We start from the raw sequence: 21,098 nt of genomic DNA on the forward strand, positions 1-21,098 counted from the left end.
ATATACTCTGCAAATAAATAAACGTCTTTGGGAGTGTTTTATTTTTGTTTTGTCTTTAAAAAAAACTCCTATACCTCGCAGCTACAGATACAACTCACTGTATTACATGTTATGTTTTTTTTTACCTAAGAAAAATTCTAACATCTGGCAGGATTTGAACCCAAGAACCTGGCAGTAATCAGTTAATTTGATTGATTTCAGAAATTGAAAAATTCATTTTCTCGAAAATTAACAATAAAAACATTAAAAATTTTAAAAATTTCAAAAGGCAGAACAAAAATATAAATATCATTTGATTGAATTGTGTTTAGTTGATATTAAAAGATTTACTATTTAGATTTTGTTGTTATATATTTCTACCTCCTGTTGCTAAGCTCATATTTGTTGCAGAGGCTCCTCAAGACTAAGGCTGTGCCTTGTGAGGAGAATATTGAATAAAAAAATATATATAATTATATATATAAACACATCAGGCAAAGAACATTAATTCTAAACCGCCCGGTGATATACTGAAATTTAATTAATTAAATTGAAACGATAAAGATAGAGATATCCAATCTGCAGACAGTACTGTTTCGATCTTATTAGATCTCGTCAGTGCAGCTCAGGTTTTGAAATGAAATGTACCGCAGACGGAAATAGCACAATATATAGGATGAGCCAGTTATGCGGGACATGGCACATTGAGCTATGTCAGCCAAATAGCAGAGCCATGAAAGTGACCACTCTGTTTTGAAGGACAGTGTGTTACAATGCCATCCATCATCTTAACCATTATCTACAACTCACTGTTACAATGTCGTTTCTTTTGTCCTGAATATCAATTTATTAATAAGAAGAAAGAGAGTAAAAATATACTTTTATCATTTCTTCACAATACAATAATATAACTCACAATATATTTCATCTACTTTACAACTGAATATAAACACCCTGTTAATGTGTATCTCTTTGTCCTCAATCTTAATTCAATGCTAAAGCTCATCAGTAAAATGCTGCCTGTGAGTAATTATGAATTATTCATAAAAATGATGGGGTTCCCAGATAAGAAAAATCAATAGATTTCTATGGATATTGTGTCTTGTTAATGGCTTTTTAAAGTCGTAAACTGTTAGATATTCAGCCTTGTGTATGTTATGTGCATTATGAGTATTAACTATAGTAATTTATATTCTAACAAGCAACTCATATTATTTATTTCTTTTTTCTATAACAGAATAATTGTTATAGTTGTTATACCATATCATTGATACAAATATTTCTATTTACTATTACTATTACTTACATCATGGAGTAATTATTATTCCATATTTATGTCAATGCTTAAGTTATTAAAATTATGTACTTATGTCACAGATACTAACATATTAATAATAAATGCTGGTTTAACTTTTTTTTCTCTCTTTCGTGGGTGTAGCCCACTTTTATTAATTCTTTTATTCTGTGACAAAGATATTAAAAATAACTTGTTTAACTTTAAAATAATAATAACATTTTATGTGGAACATGTAGGAATGGTTAAATGGCATTGGTAATACTTTTTCCTCCGACACATTAAAACAATTTAACATAATATCACAATTAAAGTGCTTATCATTGATATTTATTTATTTATAATAATATTATAATAGATATTAGATTTTTTGATTAAATATATATTTTTTACAGAAATAACCAATGAACATGAAAGGTCAGACAGCATATACAATGCCACTAAGGAATTGCATAGTATCAAACAAGCCCACTATCAGACTCTTAAATGCGTTACTGATCATCTCAGAAGGTAGGCAAACTATTTTATCTTAAAGATGTATTGTCCCCCAAAACACGAAAAATAAAGAATAATAAAATCCGACTTTTAATAAGCTGTTTTGCAGTTTAATAAAGTTATTTACTTCTATAAAAAAAATTATTATTTTTTCACTTATAAAAAAGACAAAATAAACAGTTTATTTTAACCAGAAACTCATTGTCTGACAAACATTTTGATTGTTTTTGCTTTGAATTACATTCAGTGTATAATTTTGATATAACATAATGTTAATTAAATTGTGTAAATCAAGTCTCTGATTTTAATCAATTATGGATTTGTCCTTGGTTTATATACACAAAACTAATTTTCCAAAATAATATTTTTTAATACAGAGTTAGTCAACATCAAGAGAAGAATAAGATGAGTGTAGAGAACATAGCAATAGTATTTGGACCAACAATATTCCGTTCCCCCGACGACCAATCTCTCAACAACCTCATCCTTCTTCAATTTCAGAAAAAAGTTGTTGAAATGTTTCTGGAAGAACACGATAAAATTTTTGATAAATAGTTTTGATAAAATGTGTGCTAAATATTTCTGGAGGAACTTTGGGAATTGTAGGGATATTTTTGCCTTGTTGTGGTCAAAGGTCAGGGTTCACAATCCTGGTAAAAGTTAATGATTCATGATCCTAGTTACAGTAAAAATTGTTTTTATTCATGGTCACAGTTCAAAAGTCATGCTGATATCAGTTCAGAGTTCATGTCCAGGTCACAATTCAGTTTTTCATAATCCATGTCACAGGTCAGAGTTCATGATCCTAGTCAAAGTTAATGACTGTTCCTAGACCTGATGAATGCTTCCAAGGTCCTTTAAAGTTAATAATATAAAGTACTGATGTATTTCTTATCATTTTGTGTTTTGTAAAATGCAAAGGTTGGTTAATTAATCTATTTATTCATATTTAATTGTTTAATTACTATTTTGCTTTACAGTTTTATTTTTTATTTCTATTACCAGGAAATAGTGAAATTTCCTGGTCTGGTATTACTTACAACATGGAGTAATTATTATTCCATACAACGCTTAAGTTATTAAAATTATGTACTTATGTTTATGTCACAGATACTAACATATTAATAATAAATGCTGGTTTGACTTTAAAATACTTAGATCAATAACATTTTATGCGGTACATGTAGGGATGTTTAAATGGCATCAGTAATACTCTTTCCTCCGACACATTAAAACAATTTAACATAATATCACAATTAAAGTGATGGTGGCATGGTGCTTACCTTCTAATCCAAATGTTAAGGGTTCGGTTCTTGAAATTACTAGTTCTTGTGGCGATAATACCATTAAGTCATTATGAAACATCCTCCGATTCAACTCACTTTTAGATGGCTGAAGTTAATAAAATAATATTGAAAAAATTGATAGCAATATTTGCATATAATATGGAGCCAATTGCATTTGTATAATATTGTACATTTGTGTCTATATGCCTATGTTCAACATACAGTGTGTCTATATGTCTATGTACAAAACATAGTGTGTCTATAGACCTATATTCAACACATAGTGTGTCTATATGCCTATGTTCAACACATAGTACATCTATATGCCTATGTACAACACACAGTGTGTCTATATGCCTATGTACAACACACAGTGTGTCTATATGCCTATGTTCAACACATAGTGTGTCTATATGCCTATGTACAACACATAGTGTGTCTACATGCCTATGTTCAACACATAGTGTGTCTACATGCCTATGTTCAACACATAGTGTGTCTACATGCCTATGTTCAACACATAGTGCATCTATATGCCTATGTACAACACATAGTGTGTCTAAATGCCTATGTTCAACACATAGTGTGTCTATATGCCTATGTACAACACATAGTGTGTCTACATGCCTATGTTCAACACATAGTGTGTCTACATGCCTATGTTCAACACATAGTGTGTCTACATGCCTATGTACAACACATAGTGTGTCTACATGCCTATGTTCAACACATAGTGTGTCTACATGCCTATGTTCAACACATAGTGTGTCTACATGCCTATGTTCAACACATAGTGCATCTATATGCCTATGTACAACACATAGTGTGTCTAAATGCCTATGTTCAACACATAGTGTGTCTATATGCCTATGTACAACACATAGTGTGTCTACATGCCTATGTTCAACACATAGTACATCTATATGCCTATGTTCAACACACAGTGTGTCTACATGCCTATGTTCAACACATAGTGTGTCTATATGCCTATGTTTAACACATAGTGTGTCTACATGCCTATGTTCAACACATAGTGCATCTATATGCCTATGTTTAACACATAGTACATCTATATGCCTTTGTTTAACACATAGTGTGTCTACATGCCTATGTTCAACACATAGTACACCTATATGCCTATGTACAACACACAGTGTGTCTATATGCCTATGTACAACACACAGTGTTTCTACATGCCTATGTACAACACATAGTGTGTCTATATGCCTATCTTTAACACATAGTGTTTCTATATACCTACAGTATATTCAGGGATATCTCTGTGATATGTAAATACAAACGCTGCTTTAAAAACTATACAGACGGCAATCTTTAAACATTAAAAGCTATACACATCATTATATGTCTGTAACATCAATGCAACATTAATGTTGTTTTTGTATTGTTTTTTGTAATCGGCTACTGTAAATTTTTCTTCAAAAGAACAATCTTTCCGAAATTAGGATTAGTCTATTATGGGTGTGTATCCCCCTCTTCATGTTTATCAAATGTTTGTACATAAGTGACACATACAGTATTTGTGCAGTGGACCATGCAGTATGTGTTCAGTGAGCCATGCAGCATGTGCAATGAACCATACAGTATATGAGCAGTAAACCATGCAGTTAATAGATGGGGCTTTTCTGATTAAATGGTTTAACATGTTTTTTTTTTGTAAAAACATGGTATGCAATTTTTACTGTGTATATTGTGTGTGAGAGTATACGAATCATACATTATTGTAACTACGCCTTTAAATGTAAATGGGTCCTAACAAATGGGGTAAACATTGTCTGATCAACTTTGATTGACCCTCCAGTTTTACATCCATTCTAGAGGTTGGGTGACAGTGTATTGTTCGTTTTATGATGTCATACGAGTACTAATTATACGATAAATGTGCTGTTTTAATTTATGCAAGCTTATTGTGTGTGCTCATATATATTATCATTTTTGTAAAATATTACTTTATTCATTTTGTTTGTAATATTAATTGTTGTTATGGAAAAAAAGGTAATATACAATCTAATAATAATTCCAAGCCTCATAATAATAATATAAAAAAGATTATTTTTTTAGTGTATGATATTCAAACTTTATTATTATTAACTAATTAGGTTAAATATATTTTGTTGCTTTAAGATAGCAGATATTTTGTATAATTTTCCTTGCTAACTTATTATATAAAGTATTATCAATAATATAATGTAATACAGTAATATATATTATGGCTGAATGTATAATCAAGCAACTCCTCTGCACGTCGTAATGTGCCATTTCCCCCTTCTTTTCTATGTGTACAGTTTATAAAATAAAACTTGGGAACTATGTACCGGTAATAAACAACGTTCTCAATTCCAATAATTAGTAATTTTAGCCCAGTTTTTAATAGATAAATTATTTATGTATATATTTAACCTTTTCAATTTTAAAGAAATTTATATATGTTTATTTTTGTTTTTAAATATTTGTTAAGATGATGATATGAAGCCAGAGAATTATGCAAATGAGAATTCTCCATTTACAGTGCTAAAATGACTATGGGCGGCCATTAGGGCCAAAAATAAACAAAAGTCAGTGCTAAATGACACCTCATTCTGTTTAAAATACACATTTCGTATGTTAAATTTGTAGTACTGTATGTTTTTTTTTTCATTTTCATCATAAACGTCAACTGGACACAATAACCACTCAACCACAAAATAAATATTCCATGAACTAAAATTATTTGTGAGATCATGGTAGGACCTAAATCCTTTTTTTTTTCGCGTATGAGCGAATACCAACCACCTTAAACACCTTGGTTGGCGCATGAGTGACTACGTAACGGCTCAATTTGCGCAGGAGTGGCTACAAACCACCGGCGGCCATGAGTGACATCTACGTACCAACTGAGTTTGCGCACGCGTGACTATGAGCCACCGCCTCAGTCCGCCCATTGAGTTACGATTACGTATTATCAGTTTGCGCGCACGATCTGTGATAAGGCATCTAAAATTATCAGTAAGAACAACAACTCCCCAGTAGGCCTACCACCCACTTATTTGATAATCCATTTGACCCACACGTAGCTAAGCCGATAGTGCAATATGGTTATTATCCACAGGCCTAAAATTCCGGGTTTCCAATACACAACAAAAAAATGTGACTGACACGCTCGTGAGCTTTGTTCGAACGTTAATACTCTATCCTTTTATTACACGAAAAGAAAAGGAACAAACGTGCGCCAGGTTGTGACAACTGAACCGTAAAAAATGCCTTGTAAAAGCATTCTTCCTCGTAAGGAGGTACCCGTCTCCTAATCACCACCTACCTAGACGAGGAAGTTCTTTTGTTCTTTATGGATTTTACCCACGTGACTGAAGTGAAGTTGAGTGAGTTTCCACGTGCTGACTATCGCCAGGCCTCGTCTGATTGGTTGATTCTGAACAAGCCGATTAGTGTCACAAACATTAAGCGTCCGATATCAGCTTCGCTCGTGCCTGTTGTTGTATAATTCAATAGGTGTCGTTGTATGTCGTTTTACTATTTTACGAATCCTTTGCAGTACCCGAATGAAACAACTGTCCCCCGTTACAAAGGAATTTGCATACGGCTACCAAGGCATCGAGAATGTAGATACCCATACCCGCATCATTAAATTGAATGCAATAACTATTGTAATTGTTGGGAGCTTACACTGGATTTGATACTTAAATAATGACTTCTGTTTCAATCTTGCGATACGATACAGCTATATCGCAGCAAAGTGTTGGACTTAACTCAGACATTCAGTAAGTTGATTTCGTTATTTATATAAAAATCCTTATTATTATTCGTTTAATAATATCATGTAAATATTATCAAATATGTCTACAAACGGGTCATTTTACTGTTTCTTCGGTGGCACGGGTATATTCTTACGAAAGCATGGTAGATGATGCGAGTAAGGCTGAGTCAGTGCTTTGTATTCAAAGTGTAGGTCAAATTTAAAGTGGGTTAAATTAAATCGGGGAGATTTCTCTTGTTATACGAAACTATGTTAAAGTATAGGCCTACTGCTGGGTTTAATTGTCCGCATTATAACTGGATGGTAACATTTTACTTAAATACTATGGTGTAAAAGGGTATGTTAAAACTCATGAATCATGGAAATCGGAAGATGTTTTGAATTGAATAATTACGTAATTTTAATTTTCTGGTAATTTCTGAATAATGGCATTAAATACCCTTTGGCAAGGTTGTGATCATCCAGTTCATAAGTGAGTGTGTGTGTGTGTAATTGTAGCAATATCCTACAGAGAATCTATCGTGTAATAAAGTACAACCCATCCTTTGAGAAACCCCTATTCAGGGGACACTCAATCTATTCATAGAGATCACTATAATATCTCTATGATCTATTAAAGGGGACACTTTCTCAAGAAACAGACGAGACTGAAAGGTTTATTTGGGTCCCAAAGGTTTTGCAATTAAATAATAATATGTTCTATTGTAGTCAATGACAATAGTTATTTTCTTATCTTATCTGAAAATATGATTATACAATTCCTATATTAAATACATCACCTTTTGTTATTGTTTGTGTTATAATGATAACAAAGGCTGTCTCGCAAAGATATATACGAACGTATTCAACAACAATGAGTGATTTATTGCTTTGTGCTATTGTTTCTGTGCAGTGAGTATTACATGTATTGAAAAGAATATCTTGCCCTGTGGCGTGAATTAACGACCCGTTTATTCATGGGGATAATTCGCAATCGCGGCTAGAGTAAATATTTTTAATTAGTTACATAATTGACTGCTCAATCAGTTATCGTTATTGTTTATAAAGCTATTTTAATAATGATGTCATTTTGTGGGCCTTATTGCACGTATGGGATACTTTATGTGGAAACAAACGAAGGACAATAATATGTGGCACAATTCGAGGATACCCCTATTAAGGGGACACGTTTGGCCCCCGAAGTTGTCCTCTTAAATAGAGGTTGAGGTTCTTTACTGTAGGCCTATATCATAACACAATGCAGTTAACGGTAATAATAATTATATAATCATTATTATAAATTATACTAATTAGCTTTCGATTGTATTTTAATCGTTTATGTTTATTTATAATGATTTTCTTGTTTATCAAGGACTCTTTTTCTTCTTTTTTTTCTTTTTTATCAAGAACTCAGTCAAGTTATCTATCACCGATGGAAGACAAGACAACGACACGAAAGAGAAAGGTCAGTATTGAGGGTCATCAATGCACGTAACCATAGTGATTACGCGTCGTTTTCCCACTAGCAGTAACTCAATCTCCGTAACCGTTGATATAAAATCATCATAATATCATAAATTTCCGATATTACGTGTCATTTGATATTACGGACCCGTGTGTGACGCATCGTTATTAAAATAACAGAATCGTTGGATTTCTTCAGAAGGCGGTGTTTAAATATCGTGACATTCTCAAGGTGTTAATGGATAAAGAATGCCTTAGGACGTTTGAACAAGTCGAACTTAGAATATTATTAAAAATGCAGAACGTTAGAATATTCATATACCTATTCGTGTTACTTAGAAAAAAACAGGCGCGACAGAGCAATGTTGAATTGACTCTTCCCTATGAGACACTATACTTTGATATCTTTACACATCGTCTAGCAAAATGCCCTTTGTTATAAAATACTACCTCATGCTTGGTTCTGGCAATTCCTTGCCGTTCGTATTATTGTAGGCTATTGTCGTATAATTATTGTACATATTAGTAATTGGATTTGTACGTTTCACAAGGCAATAGTGATTACCCGAGTGAATGTCCATAAAACACTCGATCGATACGATTAGAAATTCGCATATTTTAAACCATCTTGTGTTGGTCTTACATACACGACCTGTGGGCCAATAGCAATATGTCTTTCTTTATATTTAATACTCGCAATTACTTAAGTTGTATCAACCTCGGGACAAAGGAGGTTAGGCTAGGGTATATTCAATCCATTCATCGGCTTGACAGTGATGAAAGAGGTATGTACTATATAGCATTCATGTTTAAGTAGGATTAGGAATAGAAATAGCTATGTGAGAGAGAAATCCAGTCTTTGTTTTCAATCTCACATACTGTACATTATAGAAACGAACATTTATTTACAAGGAACTGGCGAAACGATTAATTGTGTCGAATTTATACTCGTGGCCATCTGTTCTCTCTTTAAGCACGTGTGTAAAAGAACCCAATCAAATTAACAATTTTTAAGAGGCCTTTTATATTCTCAAGACACCAATAATTTGTATAAGTCTACAACCACAATAGTTGCAATAATGCTAAGCAGTGTAATTACAATTGTATATATTATATCTCCTATATTATCGTTCAATTGTTATTTATATTATGCAATTTTCTAGTTATAGCCAAGCCTATTGTTGTATTCGTTTCATAACTTTCCATTTCAAAACAGTCTCACTATCCATATTGTTTTTATTAATAATGTTTAAACATTAAAATAATAAATAAACCACCTGTTCTAGTATATATATAGGCCTATTTAGCATAGATTTGTAACAGTTTTGTGTGTTCCAATTCTTAAGTCCATTTTGTCGCGTACGATACAGAAGCGCGTACGATACGGAAGCGCGTACGATACAGAAACGCGTATGATACGGAAGCGCGTACAATACAGAAACGCGTATGATACGGAAGCGCGTACGATACAGAAGCGCGTACGATACGAAAGCGCGTACTTGTGGAAACGGAAGCGCGTATGATACGGAAGCAAAACGCGGATCACATGTGTGGAAGCGCGTACTTGTGGAAACGCGGATCACAGGTGTATTGCTATTGGAAGACAACAACTTAAATTGCCTGGAATTTGATGATCTAAATCACTTTAAAAATGTATAAACTTATGTATAAACCATTAAATAAACTGTAACCTAGGTCTAGTAATAGTATATCGAATGTAGCCTATATAAATATATAAATTATTGATAATCCATGAAGAAAACGTGTTCGCAATTTTGATTTCTTTTGGACGTTCGCGAGCGGCCTATCTTTTAATTGCTATCCTGCTACAGTAGGAACTTAGAGAGCTACCTGTGCTTTTATTACAGTAAATTACGCTTTATTGTGATGAGATATATGCGATCCTGTCGTGTTCTCCTATTATCTCACTGATTATTAACCGTGCCATTAATTCTGCTATGGTAATCACAATATTGATTCTGTACTTTATTCGTTAAATAATGTAACATTGAAAACAGTTTCATTCATTCATCACACGGAATTTCTTGTCCAATTTAGCGTTATGGACATTTTTCGTTTTCTTTATTTAAAAGCAACCTATCCATAATCTTTCGTCACATTTTTTCGACGACAAAATATGCAAGTAATTATACAGTTGAGTTAATCTGTGCATAATGGTGCTGAGTTAGTTCTGGAATTTGTTCTCAAATATAATTGCAATTTACACATATTTACACATAATATATCCTATTAAACCAAATATGATACTCATTATTTTTGTTATTTCCGATATTGTTAAACTTAACTATAAACCTGATAAATTAGTTTCATAATTTTTTAATTAATTGTTTTAATTAATTTATCATGTGCTGTCCACCACCGTATCTATTTATACAATTAGCCAGTGACGTCACAAAACGACACAATGTTGGCGCGCGTGCACAAAAGTCGTGACAATTCTAAACTCGCATGTCACGTGTCTGAACAAAATAAATCTCGATTTTTTAATAGTAATTTACTCATATTAATAACCGTTTCAAATATAAAAATAATCATTATAAATACTGACTATGCCTATATACATTGTCAATTATAGTTTGCTAACGAGATACTACGCTATTTTTCATTTATTACTTCAATGTTCGCATAGTTGGGAATATCTTTGTTAGTTGCTTATTTATGACTTTCACGTATTCAGCCATCCAATATTCTCAACCACTCACTAGGCCTACATGTTTTATCTACCCTGTGCGTTCAGTACCGTACACTTACTCTCTAGAGTATGCATATTCTGCAATTAAGTATTCAAAATATTCCACAAAAAGTGTGCTTGTCACATTAAATGTTTTATTAGCACCATGTGGGCTGTACACACGGCGACCGGACCTACATAAAACGCTCGATTCTAAATAAAAAACGTAAGGTGTCTATTTGTTAAATCTATTCATCAGTATTAAGTTATTTGATTCGTTTATATAATCCGTGACGTCATGAATTATCGCCGCTGAATGATACGATAATGCAATAATCTTTTGTATTGTATTACCTGCTTCAAGTAAACGTAAGTTTGTGTATAATTTGCTATTACCATAAGCAATTAGCAATTCGATGCCAAATTTTCACAATTAAAGACGAGTATAGTAAGTATCGAATTTTTATTGGAATTGCAATATTTGATCACCTTTTGAAATAATCGTTATGATATACTTTCGCTTCAGCTAACTTCTCATCGACTTGTGGAGAAAAGGCGGCGTGATCGGATCAACAAGAGTTTGCACGAGCTGCGGGACATCATCCCAAAACTGACCAGAACAACGCAGGTATGTACGAATATAAGTAGGCCTCAGTGCCGTATCTTGACTCGACAATACCGGGTAGCAATGCTACCGGGTACTGACTATTTACCGGGCTATTTACATAACATTTTTAAAAAAGTCCACAAGGTAAGAAGAGTTCTCGAATTGCGAAATGAGACATTTTGAATCTCACCAAAACTCTTCTTTCATCAGCGCCGCCCGCCATTAATGTCCTAAACCAACTGTCACTCTCATTACAACAAAACGCCGTTTATACATTTTGTTTATACATTTCTGAAGAGGGTCTACGAAGATTGAATCTTTCCTAGGTACAGGTAGGACCTAAACGCGTCTAAATCTGTTGCAATGCGTTGGAAAAATAATTCGAGATTGGACCTTGACGTGTTTCGAAGTCTATTCTAACTTATGCTTGGTTTCCACTAGGACGCAACGCAAGGACGTAACGCAAGGACGTAACGCAACGCAAAGTGATTGGACCAATCTCAAGCGATGGATTATTCGGACAGTCACGTGTGATTGGTCAGCTCGCTTGCGTTGCGTCTACGTCTTTGCGTTATATCTTTGCGTTACGAACCAAGCTTAAACGCGCTTGTAAAACGGCACACAAAATGTAGGCTATTTGCGTTCGCCACACGTCTAAGAATGCGTTTTGTGAAAACCAAGATTTAAGTACATTACTGCCTTAGGTACAATTGCAAAGTTATTACCCGAAGAACGATTGTGTTACTAGAATCGTATTCAAACTAGCTACTCAGACTTCTAACACGTATCATGTCATGCTGTTTGAGTAGCAATAAATATACGAATAATAGTTTTTACTCTCGCATACTAACAAAGCGAAAAGGTTCTTATTACGTTGGTAAAAGAGTATATGGTTATTTAACGCTGAAACTGAACGTATTACAAATCAAAGTAATTTTATACTTTTAATGTTCACTTATTTTTTCGTGGAAACCCGATGAAATGGCTTCGAAGTATTGCAGATATTGAACATAGTCCGTGAAAAAATGCAACACACATGGTTGGAAGTAATAATGTTTACACTGAATCTCTTCCATTTTGAATGCATTTTGAGCACAATATTTTTAGAACCATGCATTATACTACCTTTGATTTAAACTGCTTTTTGTGGTAATTATTTTGCGAAGTGGAGTTGTTGTGGCTGGTGTGTAGGATGCATGGCTACCAATCCAAGGTTCCTGGGTTCAAGTCCCATCATAAATGTCAGGATTTTTTTTAATGACAAACTACAACTCCGCTCACAAAGAGGAGAATAAGAATTTGTTTATGTAGAGCATCTTGTGTATATGTTTGTCTTGAATTACCACCCTTAAGAGTTTGGTTATTGTTATCCATGGCAATTTGTCTAAATAATATAAAAACAAAACAAAAACAACATAAATATTGGGGAGAAAGTGGAAGTGGCCGAAAGACTTTTGAGCACAACATTTTTTAACCATTCATTATAGTATAATTAGGAATCATCGCTACTGCAGTAACCTACTACTTTGTATTCTAACTGCGTTTTTACAGCGATAATTAAAATATTGGAGGAGAGAGAGGCGGATGGTAGATGTATATGTGTTTAAACTATATTTTTTAATCGGACTAATGGAAGTCGTTTGAGCGTAGTATTCTTTTTAACAATGCATTATAGTATAATTAGGAATTATCTTCGCTACATTACCTCTTCGTATTCAAACTGCGTTTACAGCGATAATAGAATATATTACGACTGTTGGCCTTAGAAAACAGCTCGTGTAATTATTACTTAAATCAAATTCATATCGTATACTTGATAAGTGTCAGCACTACACTGCACATCATATATTCCATTACTTGACTGAGAAAATAGTTTTCTTATTACGTTAATCGTATTTGAGATGCGTCACTATCGCGTCATCAGCCTGTCGTCATGCGTTATTGACGCACGTTCTGAATATCAATGCGTTGTCTATCGTACGTGCAAATATTACATAATGTTCTCGTGTAAGGTTTAATACTCGTATTTGAAAAAAATATGTATGTTTGTTTGGCGTGAAAGTGGTTCATTTTCACCGTATTCTGTTAATATGCTAAATTATTCTCCTTTATGACGTTGTTAGAAGGTAAATATACGGTAACTGTAGTCTGCGACCTATTGTATATACACTTTAGTTATCGTGTGTGTGTGTATTGGACTCAAATCAATTAGTTGATTTCGAAAATCAATTGTGACAAATCAAACAAATGTAACTCTATCTCTGTCAAATCATTTCGAATTTCAATATTACCTCAATCATTGACCATTCCCCGCACCACCACCCGCCACCCAAAAAAGTAATATTTTTAAAGTCGATTCACTTTATCTGATGATGTTAGATGTATGCATTGAAATAGCGGAAAACAGATAAATGATGGCAAAACAATTTTAAATATACAATAAAAAAAGTCAAACGGATGATTTGATAGATGGATGAATGAATGAATAGATTGGTTTATGGCAAGAAGAGATTTATTGATTGGCCCCCCTAGTTATGTTATTATTGTTATTGAGAATATTTGAATGATTCTGATGATGATCGGTTAGTATAGGAAGGGGTGAGGGTGGTAACGAATCAACGAATATTATGGGATGATGTACGGCATTAATGGTTGAGTAACTTGCCGAGGGGCGGGGCTAACACAGCAAAAGACTTCAGTTGAAAGGGACAACATAAAGACGGATGTATGGGTATTTGTGTGCATTGTTAAAACTGATAATTATATCGCGTGCAGGTGCGCGTACAGGTGCGCGTATATCCGGATGAGCGTATTGATGATGTGGAATTGCTTGTTATCGTCTTTTCTCTATTCTGTCATTTCCTTCCGTTTCTGTTATTGCATCTTCCTTCCACCATTGTGTGTCACCATGAGCAACACAACTGTGCATCACTCAAGGTGTAATTTCCCGTTATTCATTCATAAATTTAGTTATTTACTTTCAATGCATGCTACTACTTAATAGGAAACAACGATAATATTGACTGAGACAACAATTGTTGTCTCAGATATTGATACGTTGTATACGGGGTGCCGTTCGAGGCAAAATTATAAACATAACTGATGAAACGCGCAGGACAAAGCGGTGTGACTCTAACAGTATGTGGCGTATTTGGCGACGTGGCATAACTGTTTATTCCAACATTATAAATTATAATTTCAAATTGATTTCAATGTTACATAGGTCTAACCTATTAAAATGTAGGATATTACGGGGACACCTTCGGGACCGATCGAAGTAGCGCCTTAGGTGTGTACATTGGATAGGGGGTTTCCGTTTAGTGTTAAAACGTAATTTGCTCCTTGTTCGTTTCACGGGAAAAATATCCCTTGTAGTACATCCTCTGCATAGGTTTGGACGGAAAAGTTCTACTGTAGGCCGCGCCTATAGGGGACACTTTCTTGGAAGGCGTCCCCTTAATGGGCGAGGGGTTTTATGTTACAGTAGGCCTAATACTATTGCACAGTACAATACTGGGCCACCCTGGATGAGCAGAATGCAAACGTGATATTTAGGTGTGTACAACCGGAACACTTCCATTTAAATGGGTCTGCATTACGTCCTTGGTTAACCCAATTAGCTGCATCACTCTTTGGTATAAGAAATATACCGAACAGGTGCTATATGATAGATTAGATTAAAATTAGCCATTGTTCGCGTGTCAAGGGTGGTACTGATTTCTCGCAATATCCTATTGGAAGACCATCCTTACGTCTGTATTATTTATATATATAAGTACTCGGCACCATGTAGGGACTATTACGTTTGTTAAAAGACGTTAATAAATAGCAACGCTCTCCCCGGGCTCCAATTTAAAAAAATATTTATTTTTATTGATTAGGGAAACACCAGGATTGTGGAACACTACGTGGTACAAATTATAGGGCCCATTTAGGCTTAGTTTTACACGGGTAAATCAAAGTTATATTGATATATAGTGATATTACCTGGCCCGTGTGACACCAACTTAAGGGTCTTTCACACCTGTTCCGGCACGGTTCCGGTCCCAAGAATCGAACGCCAATGTTTCGCTTTTACGACGCTCTACGCGGCTAAGCGCCAATCGATATGCGCGTAGCCGCGTAAAAATGAAACATTGACGTCTGATTGAATTTGCCGTACCGTAACCGTGTCGGAACAGGTGTGAAAGACCCTTTATCCGGATAAATATACAAGTCTGAAGAGGCCCCACAGAGAGAAATTAAAACTATTACATAAATAAACATATAGTTCCTTCCCCTCAATGTTGCAAAACGTTTGTCAATACTATCTGCATTATACTGATATTTTTGCCATTAATGGATTTTAATTTTTCACCTGCTAGAGCCGGCTGCAGCTGATCATCCAATCTACCTATAAGGCTATACTTATTAATCAGTAGTTGCTATTGTTAATTATTCCCCATGAGTAGGCCTAGCCGCTAACTTAACTTTTGTTATTAACGGTAACCCAAGCATTATATCGCTCTTTTGTGTAGGCCTAGCTATTTCAGAAAGTTGTACAATACGGTCCATTGTAAAACATATCGTTACAACAATTCAACTAGATAAAAGGAATGAAGTTTTCTATGGTATTTATTTTCGCCCGGTATTAATATTATATGAATACAAATTCTTTTGTTTAATTTCACACTTAATCTTAAAGAACGTTATGGATTGTTTTTTTTTTATAAAGGCTGTCCATTCTGACTGGGTATGCATAGGGCTGACAATACGCCACACTGGTTTTGAACAGTGGACTATCGTCGAAATAATCGCTTTTGAATTGGTTAATTATTAATTTTTAACAACCACAAACTATTAATATTGGGCCTACTCGATCAAGCCTATGAGTGAGAGTCGGTCAATCGGGTCATAAATAAAATAAAGACGTGATTTGTTTGTTTGCATTTATTTGTTTAATTTATTAAAATTGTGTCTTCTTACTTTAGACGTTTAAAAATGACAAGGTGGAACTTTTACAAGCAACCATTGACTATCTAAATGAGAATGGAAAGAAAACTCCGTCCCAATTGAGAGTAACGCAACATACACTGAAGGGAACGCAACCAACGATGAATGTAACGCAACATACACTGAAAGGATCGCAACCACCGGTGAATATAACGCAACCTACAGTGAACGTAACGCAACCAACAGTGAATGTAACGCAACCCACACTGAAAGTAACGCAGCCAATACAAGGTTTGTATAACGACACGTGACGTGTCGATCTACCACAAATCAATGCAATAGATTGAGGAGAGAGAGGGTAGGGACGCTGCCATTCTGTCCTATCTCCCTACCCCTCCCCCCACCTTCCCGACAATGCTTACAAAATATTGGCATTACAATAAAGCGTGGTTCCCACTAGCGACGCAACACAAGGACGTAACGCAACGCAAGTGAATTGACCAATCACAAGCGATGGCTTATTCGCTTGAGATTGCTAACTGTCTATAACTTCGCTTGTCATTGGTTAAAACGCTTGCGTTGCGTTTACGTCCATGCGTTACGTTCTAGTGGGAACCAAGCTTAAACGAATACATATAATTTTCGAAATAATCGAATTTGCGCACGTATAAAGCTCAACTTTAGCACGCTATATTGTTTGCGTGTGTTTTGGTGTTAGTGAACTTTTAGGCACACATTTGACCTCAACCTTTTTTAATACTTCCTCTATGTTTCCTACTAAACTAACATTTCCGGTTATCAAATCTATTTGGAAAAAGGTATAGGCCTATTCGACCTAGTAATAACACAAAACCGTAAAATACAGTATTTAGGCCTACCGTACTATTTGAGATGATTAATTATTGATATTATGTATACTAAAAACTGTGAGGCCCTAAAATTACTTCAATAAGATCAGGATTTAAAAATCTCTCCGGAGTGACCGAAATAGTTAGGCCTACATTGATCCTATTATATCAAACGGTAGCTTACTCATGAAATGGAATGGGCGCGCAGTGCGGTTTCCACTACATGGGTTGAAACATTAAAATGTACCCTCAATAAACAGTATAGCCATAGTCGATGTTATTCAAATATTAGTAAAATTAAAAATCGAAAGATTTCCACTGCATTGGCAAATAGAAATATGTGATGATGTGGTAAAATATTATCTCTAATATCGTCTGGTCCCTACTAATGTGACCTATTGCAAAAGTGCGTCAAAGTTGGTGACCAAGAGCTCGGCTAGTTCACATATAGAACAAAGATTACCAGTTTGTCCCACAGAACCGCGCCCAGATGTGGGTATTATAATCAACCTACTTCATCAGGACTGGAACCGTACATTGTGTGCCGTGTAAATACATTTAGAGCTGATCATACATTAAAGTAGGCCCAATACTTCAAATTGTAGATTCAATGTCAACATCATTATCTAATCTAGCTTGCATCGTCACATATTTTGTAATCAGTAATTTTATTAATTCTCTCGAGGTTAAAAAAATTGGAATAAGCGTGGTTCTCACAACCTACGCGTAACGCAAGTGATTTTACCAATCACCAGTGATGGATTTAATATTCGAACTGCGTTTGTATAATTGGTCAACTAGCTTGCGTTACGCCTACGTCATTGCGTTACGTCCTAGTGGGAACCAAGCTTAATCGATGGATCACCCAACTGTTTGTGATTGGTCAAACTCATTTGCGTTGTACTTATTGTCAATGCGTTGTGTCCTAATGAAAAATCAAGCTATTTGAATCATAGAGGAAGTAACAATTCGTCGACCATTCCGGGTATTATGTACAATTCACAGACCTAACGTGACATGCTAACTTATATGACAGCGTATTTCGGTTCCGGCGTACTTGGAATTTTCATTTTATTCTCAGAATACACCTATTAAGACACACCTTAAAAAAATGTTATGAATATTTATAAGTTTTAAATATTAATATTACAATATTATAATAGTATGATTAGGTCCTATCCAAAGTGTTGTTTAGCTTCCCTTCATATTTTATGACATGAATAATGATACTAATAGCATGCGAATTAAGTATTTAGTGTTTATAAATAAGAATCCTTAAACACTTGTATGTTGTCTGATACTTTGTTGCGGAACTTCTGACAGCATTGCCTACAATGTTAACTTTGTCAAAATCTAACATGACACACGGCACCCATTACATTGCTACATGAGAGGCAGGGTATGTTCAATGTGTCGTTGAGGAGTCCTAGAGTGTTTCCTTGGTGTAGCATGATGCATAACCTCGCTTACTGTGGAGGTGTAATATATGCTACTTGGGGGAACCCCAGTGGAGTGTTGGACTTTTTAAAAAAACTTATTCGAAATCTATGATTCTGTTACTTTCTTTCTTTCCCTGATACATGACTGTTATCAGTCCGTTGTTTTTTTTTTCTCTTTTGTGGCGTAAACACCACTTTTATTCGCATTCATATTTTCTTTCATGTCATTACATACAATCATAACATCCTTCAAACAGTACCGTAACATTTTTGAATTCCGTATTACCTCCTTTTTTTAATTAATCTTATATTTTTCTATACACTTACAAAAGTCCTTTGTCGTTTTGTTTTAGAACATCAATTCATATTAACTCGTATTTCCACTGACAGTCTTTCACAAGTCGCGGAAAAACTTTTCAAATCTTGGAAAAATTCATCACAACAAAAAAAGAAGATTAATAAGAATAATAGTGTCATGGCCAATAACATTTCAATTATGTCGGTCAAAACTTATGTTACTTACAGACTGAAAAATAAATAATATATTATATTATAGGCTCCTATATGCTTATATAATCAAATCACATCCCTCCATTTTGGCTTGTTTAATGTCTGCGTTCAAATTAAAATACGAAAAAAGTGGGTACTCGATCCGTACGGTCCGCGGTCAAAAAGTTCCTTGAATACCCACGTCATAAGAAGTACACTGGTCAGTTGACACGCGTAGTGACCACTAGATACTAGGTACACAGTTTATAAACATCTGTTAGGCATACACTTAAATCCAAGTAATATTTACATAAACCGTGTGGATGTGTTTACAAACGGTAATTGTGTTAATATATGACAACATGCGAATCAGGTTGTTAAATGCCTTGTCAACAAGCTGTTATATATTAATAATTCAAGCGATAAAGGTTGATAAAAGAAACACGAAATGAAAGAACCGTACTCTTTTATTCATAATATTCTCGCCGTAAATACGCCTTTTAAGTGCCTTCAATGAGAAGGCTGACAAAGGCTTGAATATTTGTTCAAGTCGAATCACTTAAAAGATTGAATTCTTATTTTTAAGAATTAATATTGAATGACAATGGTCAGCTCAAGGCATGTTTTTTTTAGCTAAAAAGACGTGTTTCATATTTGTTGAAGGCGACTTAATTCAATCGATCATTTTTCGTATTTAAATCGAGTGTATAACTTATAAGTTTAGTTTAGTTTAAAGAGGGCGCACTTTAATACATTTTCTTCTCAGGTTTTCTTCAGTTTTTGCATTGCCCCTTGATATTCCTGTGTATATTTTATATGAAAGTTAAAAAAATATTTTAATTTTTTTTTTAAATAAGAATTGGATTTTTATTTTTCAATCTTGATATTTCTTTGCAGATATGACCATGTGTACTCAATTGACGGATGTTAGTAACTCAACTATAGAAATCACAAGTCGATCCGATGGTTTTCGCGACTGTATGGAAGAAACAATTAGATATCTTATTGAAAATGAGGGATTCCCTTCTGAACATCCAGTAATCTTACGCTTGAGGGCGCACTTACAGCAACGATTGGAACTCTGCGGACATAACAATGGACAAACACAGTTAACGAACCATACAGAGTGTATAAGTAAAACGATTCCAATGATTCCGCATGGAAGTCCAGCCATTCCGACCGGTGCTGTTGAAACCAGCGATAGACCACTGACAGACATTATGAAGCCTTTGACCATTGACACGCGGTATCAGTACGCCATACCGGAATCGATCAGCCAACACCTTACGCAGGACTCACAAAATAATAATAGCACCCTCAATCGTTGTTTGATCTCGAATAACAGTTTGCTGGCAGTTGTGCCTGAAACAAACGGATACAATGCAATATATCAGCCAATCAACAACCTTCGCTACTATATCCGCAACAAATGCACGCAACAAACTGTTCAACAGTGACGAGAGCAGGTTTCAACTTGAACTATGTAGCGCCGTACGTTATGGCATGGGTTCGGCCACAACAACCAAATATGGCTACATGAGGACTTGAACCAATGACACTGGAACAAAATTGTAGCACCGTACGTTATGGCGTGGGTTCGGCCACAACAGGACTTAAACCAACGACACTGGAACAAAATTTACCAGTTCAAAAAACCGTAGTTTTTATTGCATTTTATCTGAACATAATTTGTTTGCATAAAATTGATAACATTGATTTTGTTACAAAGTTATTTTTTCACATTCGTTTTGTACTTATTATTGTTAACCAAAAGAAGAAACAATTTTTTGTGAGTAGTAGCTCATAAAAATATAAAGATCTAATG

General features: G+C 34.6%; 2 protein-coding genes across 5 annotated transcripts in view; both read left to right on the forward strand.

Annotated features, from left to right (window-relative positions):
* LOC140055030 (N-chimaerin-like) overlaps nucleotides 1-5,681 on the forward strand; it is a 28,560-nt gene extending 22,879 nt beyond the window's left edge. For all 3 annotated transcript variants that reach the window (XM_072100182.1, XM_072100180.1, XM_072100179.1), the window contains 2 exons: nucleotides 1,669-1,783; nucleotides 2,146-5,681. In XM_072100182.1, the coding sequence (XP_071956283.1) occupies nucleotides 1,669-1,783; nucleotides 2,146-2,323 (293 nt within the window). In that variant the 3' untranslated portion in view covers nucleotides 2,324-5,681. The remainder of the gene's footprint in view (nucleotides 1-1,668; nucleotides 1,784-2,145) is intronic.
* A 52-nt stretch (nucleotides 5,682-5,733) lies between these two features.
* Nucleotides 5,734-20,951, forward strand: LOC140055031 (uncharacterized). Of its 2 annotated transcripts, XM_072100183.1 has the most exons (5): nucleotides 5,734-6,827; nucleotides 8,210-8,267; nucleotides 11,485-11,586; nucleotides 16,536-16,788; nucleotides 20,171-20,951. In XM_072100183.1, exons 1-5 carry the CDS (start codon nucleotides 6,754-6,756, stop codon nucleotides 20,728-20,730), a joined length of 1,047 nt encoding a protein of 348 aa, XP_071956284.1. In that variant the 5' UTR covers nucleotides 5,734-6,753; the 3' UTR covers nucleotides 20,731-20,951. The 2 variants fall into 2 exon arrangements, with proteins under 2 accessions (XP_071956284.1, XP_071956285.1); XM_072100184.1 differs by lacking the exons at nucleotides 5,734-6,827; nucleotides 8,210-8,267 and adding an exon at nucleotides 8,342-9,051.
* The last annotated feature ends 147 nt before the right edge of the window (nucleotides 20,952-21,098 follow it).

The sequence above is a fragment of the Antedon mediterranea genome, chromosome 7 (assembly GCF_964355755.1).
Source record: "Antedon mediterranea chromosome 7, ecAntMedi1.1, whole genome shotgun sequence".
Classification (NCBI taxonomy): Eukaryota; Metazoa; Echinodermata; class Crinoidea; order Comatulida; family Antedonidae; genus Antedon; species Antedon mediterranea.

Bases quoted from the DNA above. Each gene is read 5' to 3' on its own strand.
- LOC140055031 (XM_072100183.1), top strand. From the start codon at position 6,754: ATGACTTCTGTTTCAATCTTGCGATACGATACAGCTATATCGCAGCAA. The intron at 6,828-8,209 runs GTAAGTTGATTT...TTTTTTATCAAG, and splicing joins GGACTTAACTCAGACATTCA to AACTCAGTCAAGTTATCTAT. The intron at 11,587-16,535 runs GTATGTACGAAT...TTCTTACTTTAG, and splicing joins AACTGACCAGAACAACGCAG to ACGTTTAAAAATGACAAGGT.